At 36.0% G+C, this 20,681-nt stretch overlaps 1 protein-coding gene across 4 annotated transcripts in view; it reads left to right on the forward strand.

Annotated features, from left to right (window-relative positions):
* Nucleotides 1-20,681, forward strand: part of CTNNBL1 (catenin beta like 1) — a 220,317-nt gene that overhangs the window by 52,046 nt on the left and 147,590 nt on the right. Inside the window, exons 2-4 of one of the 4 annotated variants that reach the window (XM_074292697.1) lie at nucleotides 9,900-10,094; nucleotides 14,664-14,770; nucleotides 17,540-17,700. In XM_074292697.1, the coding sequence (XP_074148798.1) occupies nucleotides 9,900-10,094; nucleotides 14,664-14,770; nucleotides 17,540-17,700 (463 nt within the window). The remainder of the gene's footprint in view (nucleotides 1-9,899; nucleotides 10,095-14,663; nucleotides 14,771-17,539; nucleotides 17,701-20,681) is intronic. The other 3 variants (XM_074292699.1, XM_074292698.1, XM_074292700.1) reach the window with 3 other exon arrangements.

Genomic DNA, 20,681 nt, shown 5'->3' on the forward strand with positions numbered 1-20,681 from the left:
TATAATAGTATTTCCAGACTATTGCCCCCTTTCCTCCTTTTATTTACATTGTTTTTGTTTTTGTTTTTGTTTTTAAACTATCTTCAGTATTCCATTTTTGAGAACTTCCTTTCCTGGGTTAAGTTTTCCTTCTAGAATTTTAGTGTACAAAATTCTATTTCTGCTTTTTTCTCTTTACCCTTTGAAGTTTGTTAGGCCCAAAATAGAATTCACCCTTGTTTGTAATTCCACCTTTTGCAAAGTGAAATGATCATTAATACAAGTTTAAAAAAATCATTAGCTGCTCTTGCCTTTGGCAAAGAGAGGGAGAGACAAAAATGGAGAGAGAAAGCACACTTCAATAGGTATCTGGATAATTTAAATCCTCCATCAATATAGCTTCTTAAATGCAAGGATCTTTTCCCCTTCCTTCCTGGTTCCTTTCCTCTCTCTTCCTCCTTTCTTCTCTGTTTCCTTTCCCACCTTTCCTTTCCTCTCTTCCCTCTAAAGACCTGGGGAAGCGCAGTAATGGGCAAAAATATAAAGAATGAATGAGGTGAATCATGGCTGAAGTATTTCCTAAAATGGCAATTCTGGGAATGGAGTCATCAGTCAGAGAAGTATAACCTCAAAGTAGAGGTTCTTCTGGGATGGGGAGGCGGGAGTGAGGAGGAAAGTAATCCAGGCAAGAGGCCAGTGATTTCTTAATTGCTGTTATCAAGTTAATAAATTACTTCAGTGAAACCCTTCAGTTATGAGGCACTAATCACGGCTAATTTTTTTCTTCTTGCTTTGACCTTTCTTGGATGATCTCTTATCTGAGAGACTTTGTTGATCTATTTCATTATGATTGGAAGACACTTTCTCCTTGAGCTAATCTATACAAGAACTTAAAAATTGTTATTTTCAAGCTCCAGTTGTTTAGTTTGTTCCTTTTGAATTTCTTTCTCTTCTATTTCTTCATTCTACAATCTCCCTTTTACCTCTTCTGATCCTTTTATAATTTTTTTCACATTGAATCCCAACCCAAGTTATTTTCTTCCTAGGGAATGTGAAGACCCTTCTCCAGGAGGGATAAGCTGCACTCTGCTATTTATTTTTATTTTAAATTGTTAATATCTTTTGTTTTTACATCTCTTTCATTTCCAAATAGATCCTTTCTCTTTCTCTACCCAGAAAGTTATTCCTTTTAACAACAACAAGAAAGAATGTAGGAGAAACATTGAGCAAAACTAACATGTCAACTGAACCAACAAAAAAAAAAAAGTCTGTGCTTTTATTAAAAAATGACTCGTACACATACTTTCATCCATTTAAGGAAATCCTCCTTGACACTTCATCACCTTGCCTTGTATCTTTTTTATGTTGGCTCCAATGCATGTAATTCTCTTTCTTACTTCCATGCCCTGTTTTCTCTGGCCACCTTCAAGATTTAGTTCAAATCTCACCCCAACTCCCAGCCCTCTACCCCTCCTTTTCCTTCCTCTTCCTTCTCTGTCTTCCCCAGTGCCTTTCCTTTGAGGATAGCTCAACAAATGCTTGTTGAGTTTACTTCTTATTCTTCTCTGGATTCTTCTTATTTATAGTTTCTAATGGCATAGTAATATTCCAGTACATTTAGGTTCTAAAACTTGTTTAGGTATTCCTCCACTTGGTGGACTGTTAGGATCCTTACAAGGTGCTAAGTCAGTACTTAACAATTCTCTAGTTTAGAGTTCATACCTTTAAAGGAGTTTTCACCTTTAAAGGAGTTTTCACCTTCAAAAGAGTTCACTCATTGGTGTCTTAAGGAGTCCCCACAAGCCCATTCTCTGGGAGGATATAAGAAGCCAACATTGAGTGGGGGAGTCAGTCTGGATTGGGTCAAGGAGACTTCCCAGGAGAACTTCAGGGAAGCTCGAGGAGATTCAGAGCCAGGATTCAGTGGATTCGCAAGTCCAGCACATTCACAAGTCTAAAGGAAAATCCTGCTAATGGACTTCTGGGAGATTCACAACTAGGATTGAATTCTGGGAAACCCACAATCCCACACTCTTGGAGGCAGAGTCAAGAATTCATTCCCATGTCTACCTTCGTGCTGGCTGGAGGCTTTGGATTCAGAGGGAGCTAGAGACTGAAGCTGACTGGAGACATTCTGACAGGAACTAAAACTAAGGCTGGCTCTAGAAGCTCCCCAAGAGATCTGCTCCCAGAGAAGGATCACAATTTAGAGACAACAGAACATCACAGTGGACATGTGTTTTGTTTCTAGTGCTTTTCTAATATACACAAAAAATGTTAGTCTAGATACTTTGGTGTATAGGGTCTTTCTGTCTTTGACTTTTGTTGGGGGCGGGGTGTTGCAGAGAGGAGTCCCCCTTAGCAGTGAGGTCTTTGTACACATAGATGTTATGGCAAGCAATGCAATATATGTTAAACATGTTAAAATATATGTTAAATCCAATATGTATAAATATGTTTATGCAACTCTCTTGCTGCACAAGAGAAATCAGATCAAAAAAAGAAAGTAAATGAGTAAGAAAACAAAATGCAAGTGAACAACAAGAAGAGTGAAAATGTTATGTTGTGATCCACATTCAGTTCCCACACTCCTCTCTCTGGGGGCAGATGACTCTCTTTATCACAAGACTATTGGAACTGGCATAATTCATCTCATATAATCATTTTTTTAAGAAGTGAAATTCTATATTGCTTTTCAGAATGTTTGATGCAATTCATAGTCTAACAGTAGTGTCAATGTGCCTTTTTTTTTTTTTTTAAATCAGTATCTTTAACATCGGCTATTCCCTGTAGACATCTCTTGTCCCTGTCACTAGTTCTGGTAACACATTAATATTCTTTACGTTCATCTAAGTTAAGTTGTTTAGCCATTGCCCATAGTTTCCGTTTTTTGATAGAACCAAAAAAAAAAAAAAAAAAAAAAAAGGAAAGAATTCTTTCCACAAAGAAAGGCTTTCCTTACTGCAACCCATTTTCTACTCAATGGTCAGTGATCTTTCTAGAGCAAAGGTCTGAGTATGTCATGCCTTCTTGGCACCCCTCTACCCCCAATAAATTCCGGTGGCTCCCTGTAAACCTCATAATTCAAAATAAAATCTCTGTTTGACATTCAGAACCTTTCATATACTCTGAGGTCCAATGACACAGATCTCTGTACAGGATGTCTGGACATTTCACTGGCTGTCCTCCATTTCTGAAATGCTCTCTGTCCTCATCTCTGCCTTCTGGCTTTCTTCAGCTTCTGTCTAAAACCTTATCTTTTAGAGGAAGCCTGACCAGCCCCCTTAACGGTAGTGTCTTCCTTCTATTGATTATATTCAATTTATCTTTGTTAATCTTGCTTAATATATAGTTTTTTGCTTGTTGTCTCCCCCATTTCAATGTGAGCTCTGAGAGTAAGGATTGTTTTATATCTTTTTCTGTATCTCCAACACTTAGCACAACCTGGCACCTAGTAGATGCTTAATAAATGTTTATTGTCTGAGACTACCCTTTGAATAGTTACAGTTAGTTGGCTTTTGCAGAAATGCAAACATTACACATTTAATTTGAGGCCCTTCAAAATTGTTCCTTTTCAGTCTGCAACTATGCTCAGAAAATCACAATACTAACTATATGTGCCTTTTGACCCAATACTATTAGTACTAGGCCTTTATCCCAAAAATATTTTTTTTTTAAAGAGGAAAAGGAATTATATTAGAAAAATACGTACAGCAAGTAGCTTTTTTTTTTTTTAAATTCTATCAAAGAACCGAAACTGTAAGCCGTAGCTAAACAACTTAATATAGATGAATGTAATAGAATATTAATGTGTTACCAGAACTGGTAAATGGGATGGTTTTAGAATATTTACATATACTAATGCAGAATAAAGTGAACAAATCCAGGAGAACAGTTTATATAGTAATAGCAACTTTGTGAAGGCAATCTTGAAAGACTTAATTCTAGGCTTCTGATGATGAAGCCTTGTTCCTACTTCCTGATTGAGAGTAGCTGGACTCAAAACACAGAATAAATAATATATTTTAAGATATGGTCAGTATAGGAATTTATTTTGCTTGACTGCTTATTTGTTTCATGGGATTTGTTTTTCTTTTGTCTGCCATTCCCAAGGTGGAAGGATGGGCAGAGGGGGAGACAGGTAGTGGTAGCAAACAAACAAGTAAAAAAATCTCTGAAAAAAATGTTGTATGTATGTGTATGTGTGTGCTTTCTGAAAAGAGTGAAAGGCCAGAAAGAATTACAGACAAAGCTAAGTTTGAAACTTATATGTTGATATGCATTGACCCACACCTAATACCATATACTTAGATAAGGTCGAAATGGGTTCATGATCTAGACATAAAGAATGATATTATAAAAAAAATTAGAAGAACATAGGATAGTTTATCTCTCAGATTTATGGAGGAGGAAGGAATTTGTGACCAAAGAAGAACTAGAGATCATTACTGATCACAAAATAGATAATTTTGATTGTATTAAGTTAAAAAATTTTTGTACAAACAAAACTAATGCAGACAAAATTAGAAGGGAAAGGATAAACTGGGAAAATATTTTTACATTCAGAGATTCTGATAAAGGTCCCAATTTTAAAATATATAGAGAATTGGCTCAAATTTATAATAGTTCAAGCCATTCTCCACTTGATAAATGGTCAAAGGACATGAACAGACAATTATCAGATGAGGAAATTGAAACTATTTGTAGTCATATGAAAAGATGTTCCAAATCACTGTTGATCAGAGAAATGCAAATTAAGGCAACTCTGAGATATCACTACACAGCTTTCAGATTGGCTAAGATGACAGGAAAAGACAATGACTGATGTTGGAGGGGATACTGAGACATTGTTGGTGGAACTGTGAACAAATCCAACCATTCTGGAGAGCAGTTTGGAACTATGCCGAAAAAGTTATCAAATTGTGCATACCCTTTGATCCAGCAGTGTTTCTATGGGCTTATATATTTGGGATAAAGCCCAAAAAGATCTTAAAGGAGGGAAAGGGATCCACAGGTACAAAAATGTTTGTGGCTGCCCTTTTTCTAGTGTAAAGAAACTGGAAACTGAGTGGATGCTCATCAATTGGAGAATGATAAGTCATGGTATATGAATGTTATGGAATATTATTGTTCTGTAAGAAATGATCAACAGGATGATTTCAGAGAGGCTTGGAGAGACTTCTATGAACGGATGCTGAGTGAAATGAGCAGAACCAGGAGATTATTTGTATTGTGCTCTCCTGGCAGTTACAATTACTAGTCTGCTCTAGGCCCAACAGATTACCTTTGACCACTGACCTTTGCAGTGTGAACTCTACCCGGCTCGCCGCCTCTGAGGCCTTCAAAGGTCTCTGGCCACAATCTCTTGAATCTAAAGCTTAATAACCGGTAGCACACTCAAGAATAGCCACATGTAATCTTAAAAGCCTTTATTATACCTACTCACATAATGCCCTGACTGATGCCCTGACTTGTTGGTTCTCGAGTGAACACCTGGTCAGAAGACCCACGTGTTCACTACCAAACTCTTTACCTCTTTTGGCTACCCTTCTCGGCTTGGCCACCCAGGCTAGGGAGCCAGGGTGAAGAGCGCCAGGTTAAAGAGAGCGACTGCTGCCTGCAGTGGGCTTATAAAGGGCCTGTGAGGTCACACACGCAGCCAATCAGCGAGAGAGTCACCCATTACGAAGCTATCTCAAAATGGACAGGATCCCACCTACAAGGCAGTCCTAATATCCACAGAAATTACTTCTGGGCCTCAATCTCCCGATGCACTGTGGCGCTGCCCATTTAAAGGGCCCTTAAAATTATTATACATGGCAACAACAATACTATATGATGATCAATTCTGATGGACATGGCTCTCTTTAACAATGAGATGACCCAAATCAGTTCTACTTGTTCAGTGATGAAGAGAGCCATCTACACCCAGAGAGAGAACCATGGGAACAGAGGGTAGACCACAACATAGTATTCTTAATCTCTCTATTGTTGTTTGCTTGCATTTTGTTTTCTTTTGCAGTTCTTTTCCTTCTTTCTTGATCTGATTTTTCTTGTGCAGCAAGGTAACTGTATAAATATGTATACATATATTGGATTTTATATATTTTAACATATTTAATGTATTGGACTACCTGCCATCTAGGAGAAAGAGTGAGGGAAAGGAGGGGAAAATTGGAACAGAAAGTTTTGCAAGGGTCAATGTTGAAAAAGTACCATGCATATGTTTTATAAATAAAAAGCTTTAATAAAAAAAAAAGTTATATGTTGAATTTAATATATATTTAAAAGATAAAGTATACATAATAGATAACAATTTTTTTGTTATACTAAGTGCATAGAAATGTTCATTTTATCTGATGTTAAAATAAAAGATAAAAATTAAAAATTATTTCTGCCATTTTGTTATAATTAAAATGCTCCTGTGAATATCTTTTAAAAAAAACCTTAATTCTTTTTTGTAGGAGTCAGCATATGTAAATCAAAATCCATATTATCTATGTAAGCAGATATTTATTGATTTTTAAATAACTATTGTTGGTTAATATATTATAAACACTTTTATCAGAGAAACCTTAAGGATTTAGAAGAGTTGGTAAAATCTTCTGAGCTTGCAACATAGATTTACCTTTTTACTCCTATAATTTTGTATGTTAGGAGGAAAAGACCAAAATTAATCTATTTTTATTCTTCCATGTCATTTCTTGCATAGTTGTATTCTGATACAAATGTCATCTTTGTATTAATAATTACATTCTGTGTATTTTCATAATTTATCATAATGATACTTTTATTACATATTATAAAAATCTCTCTTTTCATACTCCCTCACCCCAAATTGTAATTGAGATTGAAATAGATTGTAAATGCTGATAATATGGATTGCATGCTCAGAGGAAATGGAGTTGATTTCATAGTGGAGTTTTAATTTAGGATTCATTCTGGTGATGTAGCCTCTTCCTATGGTACATTACTTTAAACCCAATATAACTTCATGTTCCCATAGCCTCTCATTATAACTATAGCTTCTCACTGCTTTTTAATTTAAAAAAAAAAAAAGGAGGAGAGAGAGAGAGAGACAAAGATAGAGACAGAAACAAAAACCCAGAGCTTAGGTTGGATATTGTCTGAGTATGCCTGAGTATGCGGGAAGTAGCTTAGACAAATAAGTGCTTGTTTAATTTTTAACTCTTTCAGAGCTTTCATGTGATAAATTTTATTTCTCTATTTAGTGGGAATCTTTTTTTATAAAATGCTTTTAGTTTCCAGCAATTATGAAACCTTTCATAAGCTTTGTCTGCTTGAGGTTGATATCCTTGAAGTTCAACCAGTTCTGACAAATAGTCAGTGGATGTCACCACTGTACAGTACTCTTTGGGTGGGAGTTATGTCCTATAAATGTATATGTTGTCTCAAACTTTTCTCAAGTGGTTAAGGCTTAGTCTCTCAGAGTCATAATAGCAAAGAATTTGGGGCTAGAAAGAGACTTCAGAGATTACCTGATCCAGTCCTTTCATTTTATAGATTAGGAAACTAGGACTTCAAAAATTAAAGTGAGGGGCAGCTAGGTGGTGCAGTGGATAGAGCACCAGCCTTGAATTCAGGAGGACCCAAGTTCAAATTTGGTCTCAGACACTTAACACTTCCTACCTGTGTGACTCTGGGCAAGTCACTTAACCCCAGCCTCAGGGGGGGAAAAAAAAGGGGACTTAACCAGTGCCTTACATGTAATAAGTGCCAGAAACTAGATTCCAAAGCAGATTCTCTTGACTCCCAATCACTGCTCTTTTCCTTATATCACTTCATTTTTTCCATGATTTAATGTTGAATGCTATCCATAACCCTGAGGATTGGTTCTAAATAAACTAGAATCTCACTAATGGTCTAGGATGATGGGAAGATTGAGGGGAGAGGAAGGGATCATGGAATGATATTTTACTCACACAAAGTTTTCATTGAATGGACACTTAATTCAATAACATTAAGAAGGTAATTCTCTTCTCAGTAATTTATATATGTACCCTGTTGACATTCAGGATCATATCTCTTAAAGCTTTATTTGGCTTTATGACTGACCCCATATTTAGTTCAACCAGATGATAACAGGGTTTTTATTTATATCCAAATTTTCCAAATTTCCCAGCAATTATCTTTTCTCGTGATTGTTGTTTTAATTTATATATATATATGTATATTTTAAGAGAGAGAGAGAGAGAGAGAGAGAGAGAGAGAGAGAGAGAGAGAGAGAGAGAGAGTGAGTGTGTGTGTGTGTGTGATTTTCTGTAAGAAAATGTAAGTTTTTCAAGGGCAGGAATTGTTTCATGTTTGTCTTTGTAATCGTAGCTTATGGGACATAGTAAGGGATTAGTAGATATTCACTGACTGATTAATGAGTGTTTATATTCTTTTTCTAAATACCTTCATTTTTACTATTCTGCACAGAATCTGTTGGAGGTGTGGGTTACAGGAATCATTGTTGATTGAGCCCTCTCTAGAGAGTAGTTTCAAAAACTGCTGTCTAGGGAAGGCCTGTCAGATCAGGACAAAGCAGGCGTAGGAACTGGAGACTCTTGGGTCTTTGTAGTAGTTCTTCCTGTACAATCTTGAATATGCCATTTCTCCATTTGTAAAATAGAAATGTAAAGATGAAAGGACCTGCTTTAGATCCCTCAGAGGAAGGTGCTATTTCACTAGATGATATTAGAGGTAGAAAGTCTTTTCTGGGTATGACTATAATAGTATATTTCAAAGGAGTGAATTTATAAGTGTGTTGGGAGATATGTGTAAAAGAGAGGTTGCCACTTGGCATCCATTTTGCATTTCATGATTATGGCACTGTTTTCTTTTTTCCTTTTAATAGTAGTCCACCGCCTTTTTCTTCTGCCCCCAAAGAATAAACAATCCTGAAATCTGCTTTTCATGGCGAGGCTGCCTAACTTGGCTGCTACAGCAAGCTCATGCTAATCAGAATCACAGCAGGCCTGGTTTTATGAACCTAAAAGAATTAGTGCTCCCAAGGGGCTGAAGTTCTTACCTGCTGGGGAGCTGCAGATTTCCAGTTTGAAGACATTATTGTTGGATCAAGCAAGTTTTCTCTCTTTTTCCATGTGGAAGTGATTTCATACTTTTTAATAGTCTTAAATTATTGGCATGTTTTCAACAGGTTTTGTAGGTTTGATATATAATGACTATAGTGCATTTTTATACTTATGGAAATAGGTTGTAATAATATCAAATTATTATCTATCCCGGGGAGACTGGGAATAGAGTGAAGAAAAGCAGGTGGTACCCTACAAACCAAATTGTATAATTTGAATTTGCTAAGCAATGTCATATGCTTAGTGTAGCTGAAGCACCTGGTTTGTGGAGTCACCAGAAGCTTAATTATAGATGGGAATAGCCTTTCACCTCTGGTGTATTGGGGTCTATCAGCTTAATGTCCAGTTACAAGTCAGTTATGTAACCTGTACAATGGAAATTTATCTGTGTTAACAAATCACTGGTGTACCTTACAGTGCCTAGCATCCTCTTGACAATTATTCACAATGGTAAATATCTAGGGATGAAACAGAGAACAAATAAGAATTTTGTCTTTCAGGGAAGATGGATAGAGCCAAATCAGTTGCCACATATAGGGGAAGTCTCATTTTAATGAATCTTATTTATGAATTGCTACCTTCCACCTTTTAAAATTGAAAAAAAAGAAGGTTTGATCAGCCAAGCTGGAAACACAAAATCAAGTTTTGTTGCTATTATGGAAAGAGCATTGATGGAAGACTCGAGGCATGGATTTTAGTTTCAGCTCTACTCCATGTAATTTACTGATTTGGTATTTCCTCATCAATGAAATGAGCAGTTGTATTAGGTGATTGCTAACTTCCCTTCCAACTTGGCATTTTGTGATTTTTGTTTTCTCTTAGCCAAACAGGGGTACAAAACGGCCCCGTGATGATGAAGAAGAGGAACTGAAGACACGGCGAAAGCAAGCTGGAGCCCGAGAACGAAGTCGCTATAGAGAGGAAGAAGGAACAGCAGTGGAAGAAGCTGATGATGACAAAAAGAAGCTGCTTCAGATGATTGACAAGGAGGGAGAAGAGGAAGAAGAAGAGGTGAGGGTAAGGGTAAGATCTGTGGGAACTTGTCTTCAGAAATGAATTATGACAAAAAAGTAGTATGTTATAATTCTTTTCTTGTGACAAATAGATGTGTTTTCTACTTGTATTTCTTAAAATTCTTTGAAAATTTTTTCACTGGGGGCAGCTAGGTGCCGCAGTGAATAGAGTACCAGCCTTGAATTCAGGAGGACCCGAGTTCAAATCTAGTCTCAGACACTTAACACTTCCTAGCTGTGTGACCCTGGGCAAGTCACTTAACCCCAGCCTCAGAAAAGAAAAAAAAATTTTTTTTTTTCACTGTAAAGGAATCATTTTAATATTAATGCATCAGTGAATTAATAACAAAACTAAAACAAACCCTTTATCTTTGCTGTTTAAACAACTTTATTTTTAGTTTATATTTGTTCCTTTCTGATATTTTGTTCAATTTGAATTATGAAAATTCATTCTTAACTGTTTGGGAGTTATTTTATACTTAAATTTCATTATTATTATTATTATTATTATTATTATTATTATTATTATTATTATTATTATTGAGCATCTCCTATGTGGGAGGTACTATACTACTAGGTATTTGGATAGAATACTAAGATACAATTCCTGTCCTGAAAAAGAACTTATCATAGAAGGGAATAAAACATATTTACTTTTATTTTTATAGTATATAAGAATCAGATCATAGGATTTTCAGATCACAGATTTAGAGTTAGGAGAGCCTTAGCTTCTGATTAAACCATCTTAACTTATAGATGAAGAAACTGAGGTACAGAGAGGTGAATACCTTGTGTGATGTGACACAGCTAACATACATATCTGAGGTGAGATTTGAACTCAAGATTTTCTTGACTCCACATAACAGAGTTCTGTATGCACTACAGTGTTACACTGTGCTGCCTTCATCTCAGAAAAGAAAAATAATTTCCCCAGAAGCACTTATTTAGTAAAGAAGAGGGGTGGAATTGGAGCCTAGGTCTTTGGTCTCTAAGCTCCATTGCTCTTTCTACTGCATCGTGCAGTCATTATGTATATGTCTATGAGAGCATGTCCATATATATGACACAGAATGGAGTATAAAAGTATGCAAGAGAATTCAGGGATAGGAGGAATCACTCTTGGCTAAGGGGATAAGGAAAGACTTTATGTAGGAGAGGGCATTAAAGATGATCCTCAAAGGATGAATAGGGTTTTAACTCTCCTGCTTTGTAGATCTTATATGGCATTCCAGTCTTAAGGAGGGGTCTGATTTCTTTGGCTAAATGTGAATTTAGCTAAAATTAAACTAAAAACTAAGCTATAAAATCAGTTTTATTTTTATGTACCGTCTCATAAAAAGCTTTTCATCAGTCCTGAATTTGGAGTCTGACTCTCCAGGGGTGACATTTTGAAAATGTGTAGTGGGAAATGTTTTTTTGACTTCTCACAGTCCTTTCAAAATGCAGCAGCTCTGTGAGGATTTAGATGGCATGTAGTACTCTTCCCTCCTACCTCCTTCCCAGTTTCTCTTCAATCTGTTAGCCCTTCGGCAACAGTTAATTGGCGGGCATAATTCCCATGTAGGGCAAGGCTCAGACTAAAGGATTAGGATAGTAGCTGTCATGGGTAAGTGGTTTCAAGCCTAGGAGACAGAAATCTAATGTGGGACTAGCCCTTCTCTTAAGGGACAGGGGAGAAGAGATCATTTTGTAAAAATGACACATGGATGGCTACAAGTCCAGGAGTTATTTTCTCCCTGCGACCAAAGTCCTATTTGATGAAAAACAAGTGATATTTGCCACAGTGGAGTCATGTGACTTTGTAAAATATTATTGTCCTTTTTGTACTGCATCACCAACATTCATCTTTCTGAAATCTCCCTCTGGTTTCTGATGTTGAGCTATTGGTGATGCTGTTGTGGCTGATGGTAGAGACTGATAATTCACTATTCCCCTGCTGCTTGAGAGAAATTAAAGGAGGAAAGCAAAAGCCTTGGAGAGACTAGGAATTGGGGAGACCTGTAAACAGTCTGTATTCTGGTGTGCTCTTCTCTTCTGAGTTAGCCAGGAGGAATAAAGCCTGTCTTTATGAGTCTTTTGAGGATGAGGTAACCTTTCTTTATCAATCTAGATAATTTTAGTAAAAGTTTAGTGATAATATTGGAGCATTTCACCCCAGTAGCTAAATAATAGTTTGTTTGGATATATAGATAGTAGAACTCAATAAATGACTCCAGAAACCTCTAAATAAAAAATTCCGAAGTTTAAAAAATATTTTAGCCAAAATGAACATATAGGTAGAGGTATATCCCATTTCAGAATAGCTACGCAAATCAGAATTGGATTTATGAAATTGGTAGGGAACAATAATTTGTTTTTCAAAAGAACTGCTCTTAGGGTTTTCTTTTCAATAGCAATTCTTATAAATTTAAATATGTATTGTGGTCAGGAATTGTTTGGCAATGGAACTTGTGGTTAAAAAAGAGAATGGGGAGATATGGGAAGGATTAGAGCAAATGAAATCTATACCTCATTGAATCTGTCTTTTAAAAAGCATAGCTCAGAAGCTGTCTCTTATATAGATCTCTCTTAATTCACTCTCTTATCTCAAGTAGTTGGAACCCACTCCATCTTGAAATTAATTGGCATTGTTACTTTATATAAATTTAGTATTTATATATTTATGGTTGCACCCCTCCACTAGTATAAAAAATACCTCCTTGAGAGGAGTTATCTTAATTTTGTCTTTAAATTTCCAGAACTTTATACATAGTAGGCACTTTAATATTTATGGAATTGAATTGAATGTGAGCAATAAGATGTGAGCAACTAGACATTTTCTCTTATTTCCATGACCTCTCAGACCTTTTCAAAACAATTGTGTGCTAAAGATCATGCTCTAGGACACGCTTATAACTCAAAAGAAGGTAAAAAAAATTGGTGCCCCTCTGCCATTTCCCACACTACCCACACCGAGGCTGTACCAGCAGGTGCCTTTACACACAGATTAGGGCTTACAATAAAATCTAAGTCCACCCCCAGATATCTCTTCCCTCTTTTCAGTGCCATCTTCAGGCTATGGAAATTTGCTTGGGTAGTGACAGATAGCCAACTCATCAAGTGACAACCCTTCAGTAGCAAGAGCCTGCTGGAAGCCACAATTCTGTAGCACTAGCTTGGCAAGGCTATCAGCTGTTTGCTGGCACTGGGGCAAACAAGCCAGTAGCACCAGCAGCAATCCAAGTACCAGCAGCTCTCTGAACTGTCCAGAGGACAAAGAAAGACAATGCATCAGATGTTTAGCATTTCACTGAGCTTGAGGGAAGGAGTACAGCATCTAGCTGAAGTCAGTTCTGACTATCCTCAAATCATCTAGGTTAGAGACCTACACTGGTGAATCCTGAATTGCCACGTGTGGGAGAAGCCTGAGACACTTTGAATTTCAGCCCCAAGGAAACTACCATCAGAGGGACCAGAGTTATAAAGTGAATAGGGGAAAATTAGAATGGAAAAAAAAAAAGAGAATGAAATGACCTCAGGAAAAAGTAAACTCAAAGACCTTTGAGTTTGAGAAAACTCAAAGACTTACAGGTAATCAGCAGGGAAAATATTAACAACAAAAGGAAATATGGCCTCTTGGTCTAGTAAATGCTAATTTAAACATTGTTTAAATGGCTTTTTAGAAACCCATCTTTCTAGTGTTCTATTGTGGGCTTTCAGCTGTTTCTATTTTTGAGGCTGCTTTGAGGTATTAGATGCCAGCTTGGTTCTTGGTACTATGGTACTATGACTAGGAGACAATTAAGAGAAACAATGGACACATTTCTAATAAACCATCAGTAGAAATATTGAAGAAACAACAAAAAGTGACTTAGCTAGTTTTATAGTTATTTTTATTTCAAGTATGAAATTTGAATTACATCTTAGCTTTTACCCTTGATAATAGGAGACAAATAATAGAGCATCAAAAGGTAAGTTAGACCTTAGCATTAGTGTTAGCTTTACTTTTCATTATCTGAATGATCTTACTGAACCTCAGTTTCCTCATTTATAAAATGAAGTTAGAGTTTTCCTTTATATTCTCTGGTTCTGTGAATTTCATTGCTATAAATAATTAGCTTAATAATTCTTTTTATCACTTCTTTCCTCTGAGTATTTACTTGCTCTATGTGATTATATAATGCATGTTGTAGGGGAGATGTAAAAGTAAACAAAGATATGGTTCTTGACTTCCAAGAACTTGAATTATTGATTGTTATCTGAAGACTAGGAATGGGTTTGATCAAATCTTATATGGTTCTTGGTTTTTCTTCCAACTCTTCTCTTTTAGTTAATGTGACTTAGTTAATAAATTTCTATGTGCAAACTTTTTTTTTAGCTGCTTTGGGGAATTCAGAGGTGTTTATGACTTGAATCTTAACCTCTAGGATTTGCATCCTAGTTTCAGAGACAAGATATACAGTTAGTATTATATAAGGCATGATGTAAGTGCCAAATGAAGGACATATAATAAGTGAAAGCTGGTAGAGTTCAGAGAAGTAGATATCACTAAGGGCTGAAGTTGATTTTTATTTATGTGTTTATTTTGAATCAGGATGAACCTTTAGATGAAAGCTCAGTGAAGAAAATGATTCTCACATTTGAGAAGAGGTCCTATAAAAACCAAGAACTTCGGATCAAATTTCCAGACAATCCTGAGAAGTAAGATATTCTCTTTACTGTTACATCTTTCCTATTACTCCCTCTGTCCCAGCTACCTATTTCCTTCCCTGTGTTTGCTTTTTCTATTTTTTCTCAAAGCCTTTATTTTCTAATGAGAGCTGTATTCCTGGTATTCTTTGACATTAAGGCTTTATTTGAATTTTTTTAAATTTAAAAACTGATATTACCTAGACTACTGTTAATGGTAAGGCAGCTAGGTAGCTCAGTGACTAGAGTGCACTGGATCTAGAGTCAGGAAGACCTCAGATTTCAAATGTAATCCCAAATACTTATTAATTATGGGATACTAAGCGAGTCACTTAATTCTGAGATGAATTTCCTCATCCATAAAATGAGCTAGAGAAGGAAATGGCAAACCACTCCAATATATATCTTTGCTAAGAAAACCCCAAAATAGGGTCACAAAGTCACATGTGACTGAAACAGCTAGATGACAAATATTAATGGTGCTATCATTGATAAAATGAACTGAAGTTTGTTAGAGAGACCTTTAAGGTTAGATTAGTCTCTCTTTTTATTTTGGCTTAGCTTTCCCAAGCTGTTTATTTTCTAAATTGTTTTTCCTACATTGGTAATTTACTATAGCATAGCTTATTAATAGGGTAGATTTTGATGTAATTTAGGTATATTTTGGGCCTCACCTAATTAGATTTGCTTGCTGGAAAGCTGAAAAGGCTTTTAGCAGAGACCCAGTAAACTATCTCATTTTAGAGGGCCCATCTAACTAAATGTGAAGAAATTTTGCTTTCTGATGTTTGGCTACAGATATAATTTTTAAGTGATAGCAACTAGTGAGATATAGAGGAATTATGATATGCATTCATGGAAGGAGAACCAAAATTGGTGAGATTTTGGCTCTTTCAAAGTTCAAGGAAACCTAGACATCAAGGATTTAAATATTAGAGTCACAACAGAAACAGAACTAAAATCCGAATTTTATCATTCCCCAGTCTAGGGTCTCTCTGCTACATCAAATTGTCTCACAACATCTGGTTATAGTCTAATCTTGCATATAATATAGATCAATGGCTTGAACATGAAAGGTGAAAGTTAGAAGTGTATCATCACTCTTGACTTACAAAATTGGAGGCCTTCAAACTCCAATTTACATGTTCGCCACTTTACTTACTTAATACATTTTAGCTGGCTTAGACTAGTATTACTTTAAAGACATCTTATGGAATGTGAAGGGACCTCTTCATTTGTTGTACACAACACTTAAGGGAAATTATTTTTAATGAAAAGGACCTTTCAAAAATTATACCCTTTTCTATTTATATAATGTATTGCCCTTTTAGACATTGGAACATTCGAATACCAAATTTAAATGTGAAAAATATTTTTTGATGGCTAAATACAGTTCAAAAACTACATTGTGTTTTAACCTTGAGCTTTTGAATTTTTACTGGTGCAGTGTTTTTGGTAATTCTGTAGTCTCAATGAGGTGCAATTAAGGTGAAAATTGCTTGAGCATATTTGAATGAACTTCTCTGATCAAGATTGAAAACATTTAAATTTATTTTTCCTTAGATGCAATTGTCATTTTGATTGCATACCCAGAAATGTCTCTTTTTCATTTGGCTGCATTTAAAATACAATCTACAATTCTCCTCATGTAACCATCACTTTTCACTCTGTACCCTTTCCACCCAATACCATCTTCCTCAAGGATACACTTTTTGCTGTTGAACTTTGGGCAACCTCTTTTGTATGTATTGTTTGTCTTTTTCAGGGTTATAGTTGTATTATTTGGTTGTATGTAGTAAGCTCCAGTTAGTCAGAAGTTCTTACAAATCATCTTTTGTTTCTTTTGGAACTCACCCATTGTAGTTGCTTTGCTGGTCAATGCTGACACTTGATCTATGGTTAAAAGTGCTTTCAGATATTTGCAAGGACATCCATTGAAGCAGACAGTTGACACATTCTCTGTTATACTGGAGAGTCATCGACTCCTTCTTAGCTTGGCTTACTGTTGTGATTTGTAGTTCTGTTGCTTTGTTATCGTTTTCTCATTTAGCCCTTCTACCTGGCATTGTTGGATATATACCTCATGCCCCAAAACAAAGCTTTCTCAGAGGGAGAATAGCCCAAAGGAATGGGTTTTGTGAAAGAAAATTCTTTGCCTAGCAGAGTTACTGCTAGTTGTGGATTTGTAACCTTTGTTTATTTTTCTGGGAGTTTGTTAAATTTTCAAATTTTTTCAAGTTCAAGTTTCAGATCATATATTTAGGGAAAAAACATTCTTAATCTCTGTACCCAGATGTAACTTTTATTGCTGTATGGAACTATTTGTATTCTTTACAACTTCAGATGTATCTCTTCCATAAGATTATAAGGTAAAGAGTAGAAAGTTAGTGAATAAGCTAGGTAATTCATGTCCAAGGTAATGGATTGGATCGGAACTCTGTGGAGTAATGATAGCCAGCTCACAGGCTGTATGAGCTCATTTGATGTTGCAGAATTCTTTGAATGCTAGTTTGTGACTGAGAAGGAAGAGTACAATGTAATAAGATCTGAATCTAGGAGTGGTTTTTGTAATGAAGAGATCGATTTTCCAACTAAACTAGGTGAAAGTATAATGTTTGAGTGTACCTCTTGTTTGGTCTGTTGTAGATACTTTGACAGATTTTTTCTCTTTTTAGTTGTGCAGATATTTCTTCTTTAGTACTACTACATTATAAAGATGATAGAATATGCTTTTTGCTGGGATTTTCCACTAATGCTGTACATTTTTATTTTCATTCACAGGTTTATGGAATCTGAACTGGATTTAAATGACATTATTCAAGAGATGCATGTGGTGGCAACCATGCCGGACCTATATCATTTATTAGTGGAGCTAAATGCTGTACAGTCTCTTCTTGGACTGCTTGGACACGACAATACAGATATCCTTATTTCTGTTGTTAGTAGAAAATTGGCTACTTTTGAGGTGGCTATATTTAACTTTTCTTGTAGGTCTTATCTGACTATTCACAACCTAATTTTCTGTTTCCTTATAATTATCTCCTATCTTGAAATTTATAGTTTTTTGTTCATTTTTTGTCTATTAATATATCTTAAACAATCATTCTCTAATTTATCCCCTTTAGTTCTTAGATTTTCATCATATCTTTTTTCATGTGATAAGTAGCTTTATTTTTCATGGTTAGGATTTGGGGATTTATAATAGAGACAAGTGAGACAGACTTGAAGTTCTTCCTCTACCCACCAGCATGCTGTCCTCCCCTGGCTATCTGCTTTACTGGTTCTTTGTGTGCATTTTCTTTCATGGTGCCTGGCCTAGGAAAAATGCAGTGTGCTTTTCATCTACCTTGTAAATGTGCAAGATCCTCAGGTGGTTTTTAAAAATATGGACATGCGTTTTAAGGATCAGGTAAAAGTTCAAATTGTATTCTTTTCCATTTACAGTTGAATCCTGATTTTCAGTGGTGGGAAACAAGAATTATTAGCCTGCTTGACTATAATATTCTTAGGTGAACCTTTTTCTGTAAGTTTTGTTAATCTTTCTGATTAACATAAGAAATCTCATAAGATCATGTCTAAGTAGATTCTTTTCTTACTGATAATTCTTATTGAAATAAATCAGTGGATATTCTTAATATAAGCTTCTTGGGAGAGTGATCTTAAGACATTTCCACTACTTCACATAAATTTTTAATATGATATAGCATTAAGGATCTTTTTGCAGATTATAGGATCATAGTGTAACAAAACTGCTCTATTTGACACTTTTGACCACAAGTACTCTAAAGTCCCTAAGAGGCTACATGAAGCCCTTCAGTTCCCTGGAGTAGGACCTAAACCAGATAAAAATATAATTGGAAACATTTCACAAAATAAATAACAATACAATAGGACATCCTAATAAATAATGCTAATCTATGGTTTTGTAAATCAATATGCAGCTTGCAGGGATCTTTGTTTTGTGCAGTGGCTTTGTTTCCATTACAGTTTTGAACCCAGGTCCCCTGGCACTAAATTTCGTTTGTGTTCTTCAGTGTGAAATAGGTGTCTGAGTGAGATCAGTATGTTGTGATATGGGAGCCACCTGCCAGTGGCTGCTGGAGGTCTTGACTTAGACCTGTAGAGTGGATTTCTTCATGTTTGAGGATGATGATGATGATACAAGGAGACTAAGAGGCAGTTGCTGTTCTCTGACCTCCCTCCACTTCCCTCTGCCTCTAATTTATTTCATCCCCAATATACAAGGAACACCTGTGTAAGTAAAGGCTGCCTTACAACTCCTTCAGATGTTATGGTTCACAGCTATGGAGGCTCTAGGAGAATTGACCTGCCCTTCACTTAGGCATGGTCCTTAACATCAGTGTTAATGTAGTATGACCACAAATTAACCTGTAGTTATAGATGCATTGTTTGAGGCATTCTGGAATAGGAAGCATAGTTTGGAATCTGTATTTGAACCTTTTAAGTAACTATTACAGACATTGTGATGGAAAGTTTCTGTTGTGAGTGTCTGTTCCAGTCCTTCAAAATTTACTCTAGTTTCTTGATTCTAAGGGATAAATGGCTAAAGGATTTAGAATGCACCCCAAAAAGACATGTAATTACTTGGATGGCTTGTGTATTGCCAAAGTAGATCTTAGAAATATGATTTAGAAGGTCTCATGACTCCCATTTGTGAACTCCAAATAATGGTAGTGGCTTTCTTAAGACAATGACATTTTGCTGATTCACCAGCTTGGTTCCTGCTGGGAAGAAGACTGATACAGGAAATGCCATTCTATTTTGGCATATATAGGAAAGGCAAGGGCACAGATGTTCAAAGTTGTTAAGTTCTGGTCTTTAAAAAAGAAAAAAAAAAGTTATCCTGTAATAACTTTGACAGACTGCTGTTTTCCTCCTGCTTTCTGATGGCAGAGCTGTTCTCCCCCCCTCCCCCCTGTGTTCTAACCTTCTCCTAACTGCCATAATAGTGTTTTGTTTAAAAAAAAAAAAGATCTGATTTTTAATTATTCTCTCCATCACATTTAAAGCTTGGTTGGATTTTCAAATTGGTTTAATCTTTATAATTAGATGTAGCAATTAGTATATATCTCATCTCAAAATGCAGTTTTTCTTTAAAGCAGTTTCTGGAAAGGATATTCCTCTTGACTTGCTTCTGACATAACCTTCATGAGCTGGAACTCAAATCTCCCAACCATCATCTACTCTGCTTTCTTGACCTACCCATGATCTATAATGGAAATGATTTTCTAGGCACCCAGTTGTTAACAATTTACTGTTCTACAGCTGTAACTTGCCTGAAACATCTACCATGAATAAACAATTTCACAGCAGTCATGACTTAATTTTTTTTAACTCTTCATTTTTCAACCAGGGCTGTACATGGTCGGTTATGCTCTCAGCAGGCACAGGTCATCTTGGTGCTGTCCTTTTCAGGGGAAACATAAACTTCAGGGATTTTAATTGGTATCAGAGGACTGGTTTGTTGTGACCTTAAGAACTAGAGACTATAGGAATACAGCTTGTGCCTTGTCCTTTCAACCATGAAATGCTACTTCCGTGTATTCTGTTGCTCTGCATCGTTGCTGCTGCTGCTGAAAGCTTGTCAGCATTTCTGTTATTGCCCCCTCCTCAGGGAAGATTGGAGCTCAGCCAGTGTATTGCTACAGAGTGGGATTTTAGAATATTAAAAAATTAACCCTGAGGGTAGGAGATGGGGAGAGAAACACAGATTTTTGGTGAAGCCTGTGGATACAGTGGGAGTCTATTACAAGGTAGAACTGTGTATCTGTTGGCCTTTTAAAATATTGCTGGTATAAAACAACCAATTTCTCTTTAAGATATATTATTTAGATTCATTGCCTTTGTGTGAATCTTTGGGGAGTACTTTTATAGAATGATAAAAATCAAAGATTCATTTTAA

This window comes from Sminthopsis crassicaudata, chromosome 2 (genome assembly GCF_048593235.1).
Source record: "Sminthopsis crassicaudata isolate SCR6 chromosome 2, ASM4859323v1, whole genome shotgun sequence".
In the NCBI taxonomy this organism is placed as follows: Eukaryota; Metazoa; Chordata; class Mammalia; order Dasyuromorphia; family Dasyuridae; genus Sminthopsis; species Sminthopsis crassicaudata.